The following is an 11,160-nucleotide window of genomic DNA, read 5'->3' as shown; positions in this document are numbered from 1 at the left end:
TAAAAATTGGAAGTGTGTACGCACCTTAAGTGTTACAAATACTTTTGTATTGTTTGATTAAAATCCGCTTAACTTTTGAATTTCCAGCCTCATGGGTTTTATGTATTACGTTATGTATTCTGCTTCTCCATAAAATGATGGAAAGACAACAGGGCACTATTTTGTAAAAGTAGTGCTAAACAAACACTGAAACACATCACAGTTTCAAAGTCAGAATTCTTTTATAGATCTATGTATAGATTGATCTCCTTTTATGTTGTGTTCATCAGGTTGCTTCACTTCAGACTTTCAGATTTCTGTTTAATTTGGTCAGATGTAAAAAATAAGTCTGAGCATACTGTACGTAAGTGATGTATTGTAATTGACTGGATGTTTTACCATATGTTAACCCCACTAGCTTTCTAATTGTGTCAGTTTTTTGATGCAAAAAGTGGTCCTATTTTTTTTTTTGTCTATATTTTGGGCCTGTAATTCTTAGGATTAACTCCCGGGTATTATAATTATATTTATTATATTCTAATCATAAATTATAATATAATACATAATTATAAATTTATTATTTTTATTTTAAAATAATGAAATAATAGACAACAATGTAATCTTAGAATAAAATATAAAATTATAAATTGTTATTTCATGTTGTGTGGTGTTTTTGCACTGTAAAAACCATTTAAAAGCAGATTACATTGTAATCTGCTTTTAAATTTCCCTCCCGACACACCCTCCAATACATCACCACTCACATCACCCGGAAGATGACTCATCCTCCCGGGGTGATGTGAGTGGGGATTTCCCATCTGTCTCACACAGACGCTGGAGCTGCTCTGCAGTTCTAGAGAGATGCAAAGCACAATGCAGGACTTCTGCATTGTGCTTCGCATCTCACTGCTGATGCGAGCAGCGGTGTGGCCGGGACCTGGGTGGTATTTAAAAGCAGATCGCTCAGTAATCTGCTTTTAAATTTCCCGCCCGGCCACGCCCCCCGACGGACCGGGGTCCTGGCTTCACAGCATGACCATCTGATCGCCGCTGGAGTGCGGGGCAAAGGTAAGAGGGTGCTCTTAAAGTTACCCCGAGTGTGACTCGGGGTTACCGCTTTTTGCATGTAAAAGCCACCTCGAGTCACACTCGGGATTACCGCTAGGGAGGTTAAACAGGATGTACTAGGGCATAGTTTGCCTGAAGATGTTTTCACTGATACTATGTTCAACACTTTGGTATAATGTTTTTTTTTTAATTATTACTACAACAACTTTATTCAAGATTTTTATGCTTATTAGCCTAACAAGACTGTATACAGTCCGCCTAATTATTCTTCTGTCCACAAGCCATTTAAAATGTAGTGAGATCTAATGGTAAAGCTGAAATAATCCCTGGGAATTTTAAACAGGCTTTCAGATAAACAAGCTGTGTTGCAAGATGCTCATCTTTATATACATTTATTGCATTTGTCCTTTGTTGAGAGTAATACGAAGTGGCATACTATTTTCTATATCACACCTACATTTTTTTTAATATTGGATGGTTATCATATACTTCTAAACAATAATCCACCTAAGCAAATGCTATTTGTATTCATATTTGATATGCGTATGTAAACAACACCTACTTCAGAATAATTTTACTTCCAACTTCATGATATTTCAACTCCAAAACATCAATATTTGCAGGTCCAAAATATTAAAATATATTGATGATTTAAAACTGTTCTTCATCGATGCTGTACAGATATTTAGGATACCAGGACAAGGCACGAGGAGACACAGTATTGCAGACATGTCCTTTTTATTGTTTCCAATCAGTTTTATTTCTTAGAATGACTTTACTAACAACTCATTTAATCTGGGACTATGGAAGTTGCACTTATCCATTGGGTTTGGTTTCTGTTGTCTGCATCATTAATCCAAGAGCTTCATAGAGTAGAGTCCTGTATAGAACTTATACAAGTAAAAATAGGTCTTCCCTCAAGCACACATTTGCGGTACAAGCGAAAGGGAAAGAACAAAGGGACAGGAAACAATATTCCAATAGTAAACGTTTAACATCAACAGTGCTTTGCTTTTAAATCCTTCCACAGTTCTTGTCCCACTTACTTTTCTGTCCCTGTAAAAAAAAAAATACTCCCCTAGCTGCTCTCTTTGCTCCTCCAATGACTTACTACTGACTTCCTCACTCAGAACCTCATCACACGCAGGGCCACAAGACTTTTCTAGAACTGCCCCAACTCTGCAATGGTCTTCCTCATCTTATTCGGCTTGCTCCCACTTTCTGCTGATTAAAAGAGCACTCTACCCATTTTTTCCAACCTGCCTACCCATTTTCTTGTGTCTTTTGAAACCGTCACTACTTTCTACCACTACATATCTCCCCTTCTATTGTGTGTTACTTCCCCTACCTTCTAGATTGCAAGCTCTTCGGAGCAGGGTCCTCTCCTCCTGTGTCACTGTCTGTATTTGTGTCATTTGCAACCCCTATTTAATGTACATCGCTGCATAATATGTTGGCGCTATATAAAACCTTTTTAATAATAATAGTAACTATTACCAAGATACTGCCTCTGTAATATCTTTAAGGCTGTGAAAGAGTGTCTGTCATTTCACAGACTAGCTCCTTAGGTGACAGTAAATAAGATATTACATGATGCCAAGTTCAGTTATTAACAGTCATGTTACAGACAGTTTAAAATGTCTTGAAAAATTGTATAGTAAATACAAAAATTGTAGCTTTTACCTTTTAACAGTTCATTATAGTTAGACAATTTCCATTCACCTGCTCAGTTGGGTGAATTGCTGAAAACTTGTCTGGTTTCCTATTTTTTGTTTCAAACACTTCAAACTCTTGTCTCCACCTATCATCGTGAAGTCTGAAAGAAATGCTTTTTGGTACCTTGTGTCAATACCCCAGAAAATGAACAAACGACAGTATCAGAATACCGAGCAGAAGACTGGCGGCTTTTCATCGACCGTTCTCAAAGTTTGAAATCTGTTTTACTGCATAATAGCAACTGCTATGCATCAATTCCAACAAAACTTAAGAATATGAAAATATCAAAATGGTCTTACAAAAGCTTTGCTATCATGAACACCAACGGTCCATATGTGTTGATTTAAAAATGGTGAACCTACTTGGACAGCAAAGTGGATACACAAAGTACCCATGTTCCATCTGCTTGTGGGATAGTAGAGCAATGCAGAATCACTGGAAAAAAGTGACATGGCCTCCAAGGGAAAACATGAAAAAAAGGTGCAGCGAACATCATTAACGAGCCATTGGTTGACAAAGAAAAAATCTTTCTCCCTCCACCACAGATAAAGTTGGGATTAATGAAGCAATTTGTTAGAGCTCTGAACAAGGACAGAGATTGCTTCAAATACATTTGTAGATTCTTCCTTAAATTGAGTACTGAAAATTAAATGCAGGAATCTTTGATGGATCTCAGATTCGGAAACTGAGAAATGATTCAAATTTTACAAGTTACATGACTGATACTAATGTTTCTGCCTGGCACAGCTTTGTCATGGTTTTTAAAATCTTGGTTAACCATAAAGCACAAAATTGTGAAGAACTGGTACAAAACTTGCTCTTAAACTTTACAAATTTGGGTGCTACTATGAGCATAAAGGTACACTATCTCTATAGCCATTTGCAAGAATTTCCAGAAAAGCTTGGCGATTTCAGTTAGTAACAAGGGGAGAGGTTCCATCAAGATTTAAAGGTAATGGAAGCAAGAGACCAGGGCAGATATGATAGACAGATAATGTGTACATAGTTTTTCAAGGAGTTTTGTGATTAGTTCTGTGAAAATTACTGAATATAGAATATATTGAATTTAAATTAAATTTTAAATTAAAATTTAATTTTGTATACGTAGGCATATCTAGTTTAATTTTGCCTAATTTTCATGTTTTATTAGTTTTCTATGACATTATTATTGAGGTCATTATTTTAAAAACTAGAGCTACTCTGGAAAAATCAATACCATATTTGGAATCTGTGCATCAAACCTAAAATGACTCTAATCTGTTTGGCAAGAAAATGTTTGTTGACCAGTTTCAAACAATTTCTAAATATTAACAGGACCCACTAAAAAAGGCAATTTAGTTCAAACCTTCATATATTTTACAGAATTTTGCATTATTGATTCCCACTTTGAAGAAATGTAATCTAAAATATTAGATAAAAGCATTGCTCTCCGATTTTTGAATGAAGATACACAGGAAATATGACATAGGTTGGAAGGTAATAGAACTATAGGAGGAAGATTATGCCTTGGAGACCAGAATGCCTCCCAATATTGATCTTTACCTCCTAAATAGAATATTGTATCAGCATACACAGAATACAGTTCTTTACCAAACCATATTAGCTACAGGTTCCACAACTAAGCAGCTTTGATTAGTACCTCTTGATAAAAAAAAAAAACAGCTGGTTATCAATATTGTAAAAACCTCTACTGTGATTCAGGCAGAGTACTAGAATGTACAAAGTGATAAGGAAGCACAACTCAATCGGTAATCCATTGATCTATTGATTCCTGATACTACTGCAGGAACCAATTCCAAAGCTATACAAGTATAGCCCACTGTTTTAATAAAATGGAAAATTTTCCAAATAGATAAATCAGAGTTGAATTAAAAAAAAGTAAGTAGATTCTTAACAGTATGCTATGTCTATATAACAGGAGTTAATTATATACTATAGCATGTAAATGTCAATAAAACTACATGCATTATTTTTTAAATATTTATTTAGGTTGGGGAAAAACTAAAATCACATGAGCTCAGTATCCCCCCCCCATACCCCCCCTTGTTTTTACAGAATAAAGCATTTTGTACTTTCAAGTTGGTTATGATCCCTTGCTCTTAAGGGATCTATTGTGCATGGCTTTTGACCACTAGCAGATGACCCTGTGTTAGATGATAACAACCTGTTTAATAACTGATCATGTCTTTGACAAGAAGAGTTTCACTTTACATGAGGACATAGAATGGGGACATAGAAGTAAAAACCAAGATTTCTTTTCTAATGACACTGTCAGGGCAAAAATGTCTGTTTATTCTTACGAGAATATACAGTGTCTTCTGTGCTTTGGTTAAAGCAACTAAATTAATATTGGACAGTGTAATGTAAAATAATTGTTTTGACCTTATCCTAGAGATTTTTCATCCCTTTCAGCACCATGCTTTGATGCAGTAATTCGGAAATAACTTGTAATTAAGTACTGTTTTAATGTCTGTGGAGGCTTTTTTAATTAAAGCTATCACTATCAGGGAAATCAGAGTTGAAATACACATGTCCAGATTTTCACAAGTTCTGCACATTTTAAAAGTATGTAATCTTTTTTTATACAATTTCTAAAACTAGATATTTATTGTCGAAAATTATCCAACACTGCGTATGTATGTGCCAAAACAAACATTTGAACCTCTGGTATTCACTGTTCATTTTAAAGATGTTTTCAAAAGAACAACCATTTAGAACATTATAATTACCCTCCACATAAGATCACACCAAGAGCAGGATGTATAAATATTTTAGAGATTCGAAAAAAAGTTTACATTTAACAACTAAAGGTCTCTCTTGTTCTTAGGTCCACCATCACAGAAATGCGAACAACATGATTAGAGCAGGGATGGAGAATTGCCCAATACTGTACAAAAATAACATTTTTGCTTATTTATAATTTGCCAAAGACCGATGTCGATATTCTGAATACCTGTTAAAAGAATGTTTAAAAAACAAGAGAGATCAAAATAGAACTTTTGGGCTGAAATAAGTTATGGCATGTTGCAGCCACTGCATTCCACCAGTTTTTTGGAAAAATAAGAAGTTAAATATATTGTGGCACTAAAATTAAACAATCTAAAATATAGCCAAAACTGTTGGCTCTATGGGGAGCGTACACACTGAGATTTTATGTGCCCTGCGCACTTGTTTTAAGCCCTGTTTAAAGAATATAAATGTAAGAATATAGTTTATTACCCTTGGTCTGGGCAAAGTTTCACATTGTTTTAAGTTGTGTGATGCTTTTGTTGCACCTTTTTTCAACTAATAGTTTTGAATCTTTTAGGTTACCTGATATAATGGAAGAAAGTGCATACTGCTTGCTTTACCACACTTTGTGTTTGTATGTCTCTGTTGGGAGAGGAAAAAAAAACCCAAAACACTAAACCTTTTTATGTTTTGTTTCTTCCAGGCTCGGAATGTCAACACTGGAGAATTAGCAGCAATTAAAGTTATCAAATTAGAACCAGGTGAGAAGCTTTTACTTTTGATTGATATGGTGAAATGGGAATGATGGGAAAATGTAAAATAAAATTTATTAGGATATATTTAGTATGCACATGCATGTGGGGCTAAAGGTAAAAAATGTGGCTGGCGGCACTGTAACACAACTGTATGCCTTAGATGTTGGCCAGCGCTAAATCTGAGGAATTACATAAAATTTAAAAAATGTAAGGGGTATGTCAGAACACAAAATTGTTAGAACGACAGAGGAAAGGGATCTGTCACATGCAATCAGTTACCCCTACCCCCAAACCATCCCAATGTACACTGATGTATCGGGGTTCCTGCTCAGAATCAAGAAAACCATACCAATATAGTATATCAGTTTTATATAATCATCATAGTCACAATACCATTCACATAATTTTCAAGATACTTCTCAGAAAATCATAGATCTAGAAAAGGGAAAAGAGGGGAGAGAAGAAACAAGAAGGGAGGGAGGGAGGGGGTGGGGAGGAAGGGCGGGGGGGGGAAGGGATGATCTCAACATATGTATTGTGTACAATGTATTTAGCCCACGTATGTTAAAATGTCAACTAGACCCTTCCTGAATTTGAAATATGGGAAGAGGCATGCATATTTTAATCATTATTTTTAATGAAGGAAATAAAAGTTTATGATGGTTTTATGAGATTGACTGCCGGTAAAGTCCAGTGATTTTTGTTTTTGTTATCCCTAATATATATTGGGGATGTTGGCCCGTAATTTCTCGCACTAAATATTTTTGCTCTTTTGGATAACCCCGTATTTTTTCGCCTACACTAAAATCCCCACTTACCTGGTCCCGCTGTGCTAATCCAGCGTCGGTTCCGTGTTCCAGCGTCGGGTCCATGTTCCAGCGTCGTCCTCCAGCGTCGGGTGTCCCTCTCCTTAAAAGAAAAAGCCGGCCGGCTTAGAGGAGAAAGCCAGCTGGCTTTCTTTTCTAAGCCAGCCGGCTTCCTCTCCCTCCTCTCCCTGTCCCTATCCCTGTGCCTGTCACTGTCCAGCGTCGATCGCTGGACAAAAAAAAAAAAAAAAAATACTCACCTTCTCCCTCCGCTCCTCCGGACACGTCTGTCCTCTTCGGTGTCCAGCCGGCGAGTTCAGAGACGATCACCGGGGTTTCCCGGTGACGTCGCTGCGTGCGTCGGCGCGGGAGGGAGGCGGGGCGGCAAATTCAAAATTTTGCATTGAGTTCCTTTGTATTGAACTCAATACAAAAAAGCTGTATTGAGTTCAATACAAAGAAATCCTTATATAATATATATATAATTGTATTATATATATATTATATAAGCTACTGTACATTACATTTTACACTTTTTTTTTTTTAACTTTTTTTTAGTTTTTTTTTAAAGATTTTTTTTTTTTTTATGTTTTTTTTATGTTTTATAAAAAAAAAATTTAATTATTAAATTTATAAAATTTTGGACATATTTTGGTGAGTTATGCGGTAATTCGGTGAATTAGAGCCTACAATCCAAAATAAATTTCCATGCACAAAATGTAACACTTTTTGCATGGAAGTTTGGAATTTTTGTATTGGATTTAATACAAAGTCCTGTATCCAATCCAATACAAAATAATAGAAAATATATTTATGTGGTTTTGTCTATAGGTATGTGACGGACACTAGGGAGGTGTTTTAGAAAAATATATTACTATACATTATACCGAATTATCGCATTTTCAGTATTTTTCATTTATTTATGTGTTCTTGTTTAAGCTGATTTTTGTGTTTTTCCTTTAATTTTATTAAAAGTTTTTTTTTTTTACATGATTGTGTGTTTCAAACATTTTTTATATTCATGATATCTACTAGAACCCTATTCGGACATATTTCTGTAAGTTACAGGTCTACAATTTAAAAAAAAAAATTTCATGAAAACCTGTGACGCTTTTGGAACAGAAATCTAGAAATCAGTGTAACGCTCAGGTGGTTAAAAAACCAGAACGATGATAATATTTTTCTGGGACTTGTTATTCCCCAGGGGGTGGTGGGGAAACCCCTGCAGAAGTGGTACTGCATCCTACCCCTTTTTTTGGCAAGGTTATGCCTGATTATCTATTTGGACTAATCATGAAATTTTTACATTTTACCAACAATGATGTCTTTGATGAAACCACCCATCCTGCCCCCAAGCTAAAAGAAATTTGGGGGTTTAAAAAAAAGATTTTAAACAACATGGCATATAAAGGAAGACTGAGCTGGGTGCGGTACATAGCGTCCAAGAGAGCACGGTTTGGGATCAAATCTTTTATGGATATTTCTGGAACTCTGTCAAACATACAGGCAAAGGCACAAAATTTGACCCCAGATTTAGTTCTTTTGAAGTGGCAACCTCTTCTGTCCTGTCTCCTATTGAGCCTCTGCTGAACCAAGGGTATTGTCTTACTACAATTTTTATACGTCCCCTGAGCTTTACGAGTTCCTGATACAAAACAAAACAAATGCCTACGAAACCATTAGGGCTAACCGGGGCCAATTGCCAGCCAATTTCACCGCACAGAAGCTCAAGCCTGGGGATAAAGTTGCCTGACAGAAAGGAAACATAATGGCTCTCTGATGGCATGAAAAGAAGGTCTGCATGATGTGCACTGTTCACAACACTGCCACTGTTCAAACCAGAAAAAGAATTGAGAAAGATGTTCAGCCCCAGGTAGTCATCAACTACAACCCCACAATGGGGGGTGTCGACAGCCAACCAGGCGATGACTTTCTATCCAGCTGTCAGTAAGTGACAGAGAAAGTGCTATAAAAAAATCTTTCGCAATCTAGTGGAACATTGTCTGTGGAATTGCGTACATTTTATTCAAAAAACAAAATGACAGGCCTGTACCCCACCTTGAGTTTATATGGAAAGTCTGTGAAGCTATGTGTGAAACACCTAAAACAAGAAGAGGATGCAAATCAACAACTTCATGCTTCATACACTGTGAACCCGCTACGCTTGAGTGCTCGTCATTTTCCGGAGTACATTCCACCAACCCTAAGAAAGCAAAAGCACACAAGAATGTACGTGGTGTGGTGCTCCAAGAGAGGGGAGGACTGGAAAAAAATTCGGAAGAAAACCCGTCTCTACTGCCCCAAATGTGATGTTGCACTCTGTGGTGCCCGGTTTTAAAATTTACCACACTAGGGAAGTGTTTTAGAAAAATATAGTAGTATACAGAGGTATTGCATTTTCAGTATTTTTTTTATTTTATTTATGCATTCTTGTTTAAGCTGATTTTTTGTAAGTTTATTTATTTTTTATTTGTTTATTAAATTTATTTATTTATTTTACAGGATTGTGTGTTTCAAACTTTATTATATTCAGGATATTTACTAGACCTTTATTTGGACATATTTCAGTAAGTTACAGCTCTACAATAAAAAAAAAAAAATTTCATGAAAAACAGTGGACAGCTTTTGGTACAGAAATCCAGACTTCAGTGAAACGCCCAGGAGGTTAAATAGTCTATTTATAAGTATACATTGATTACGATCACAGATATTACGGGTTTGTCCTTTAATTGGAACCTATGTGTGTATCTTACACAGCTCAAAAAAAAAATGTTTCACTTGCCAAGGATTCTTAATATATATAGTGTATTTAAGGTCTGCTGAATGCAGAAATGACATCAGTTTCATTGAATTGGCTCTCTTTCTTGTCATAAAAGAATCAGAATAGATGATTTTACCAACAACAAATGTTAACACAGCATATTATTATTCTTTACACCAATGTTTTCCATTTTTTATATTAAATGTAGCATTATTTTTATGAAACTTTCATTTGCCTTCTTTTTATTCATACATTTTCTTTTTTTTACAGAAATGAGTTCTTCAAGAAGAAGTTGTTTAAATGACCCTAATGTATTTTGCTACATTTGTGGTGAATATTCTCAGCAAAAACAGAAGAAACATTACAGAATTTGTGAAACAAGCATATCTTGCATGTTTTGGTATTAAACTGGGGACCAAGATAAATATTAGGCTTCCATATGGTATGCAAAATTTGTGTAGAGTGCGTACGTCAGTGGAAAACTGAAAAGTTTGATATTTGGTGTACCTATGGTATGGCGAGAACCCAAAAATCATCATAATGATTGTTATTTTTGTGCTGTGAATGTAAAAGGTTTCAATCGTTACAAAAAAAACAAGTGGGAGTACCCTGATTTGGAATCGGCAAGGCGACCTGTGCCGCATGGTGCTGATGTTCCCATACCAGTGTTCAGTACATTCCCTAATATTCCTGTATCCAACATGGTGGATATATACAGGGTTTGGAGTGTAATCCTGAAGTTAGCGGTGGAAGTAAATATAAAAGAAGTGTTTCATTAAAGCAGCAATTCTCCCAAGAAGAGCTCAATGATTTAATACCTGACCTAAGTCTGTCAAAACAAGCATCTGAACTTTTAGCATCCAGGCTAAACAAAAGAACTGTCTGAGACAGGAAAAATAAATAAAAAATAAAATAACAGTTTATAGGACGAGAGAGAGGTGACACTCCTACCATATTTGGGTGAAGATGGAGACTTTGTGTACTGTTAAAACATCCCTGGACTACTAGCCCATATAGCAGTATAAGAATACCGAACAGAAGACTTGCGGCTTTTCATAGACCGCAAGTTATTATTAATATTATTATTATTACACAGTATTTATATAGCGCCATCATAATATGCAGCGCTGTACAAAGTCCCTAGTTGTGTCACTAACTGTCCCTCAAAAAGGGCTCACAATCTAATGTCCCTACAGTGGTCATATGTCATTTATACAGTCTTAGGCCAGTTTTAGAGGGAAGCCAATTAACCTCACTGTTTTTTTGGGATGTGGGAGGAAACCGGAGTACCCAGAGGAAACCCACGCAGACGTGGGGAGAACCTGCAAACTCCATGCAGATAATG

General features: G+C 35.9%; 1 protein-coding gene across 7 annotated transcripts in view; it reads left to right on the top strand.

The window, feature by feature from the left end:
* The window catches only part of MAP4K3 (mitogen-activated protein kinase kinase kinase kinase 3), a 325,471-nt gene that overhangs the window by 29,116 nt on the left and 285,195 nt on the right, over positions 1 to 11,160 (top strand). For all 7 annotated transcript variants that reach the window (XR_011920413.1, XR_011920412.1, XR_011920414.1 and 4 more), the window contains exon 2: positions 6,197 to 6,254. Coding sequence is in view for 3 of the 7 variants with exons in the window: in XM_072409172.1 (XP_072265273.1) it covers positions 6,197 to 6,254 (58 nt within the window). In the remaining 4 variants the exon portion in view is untranslated. The remainder of the gene's footprint in view (positions 1 to 6,196; positions 6,255 to 11,160) is intronic.

Source organism: Pyxicephalus adspersus, chromosome 4, assembly GCF_032062135.1.
Source record: "Pyxicephalus adspersus chromosome 4, UCB_Pads_2.0, whole genome shotgun sequence".
NCBI lineage: Eukaryota > Metazoa > Chordata > Amphibia > Anura > Pyxicephalidae > Pyxicephalus > Pyxicephalus adspersus.
This window is presented reverse-complemented; position numbering and strand designations above follow the sequence as displayed.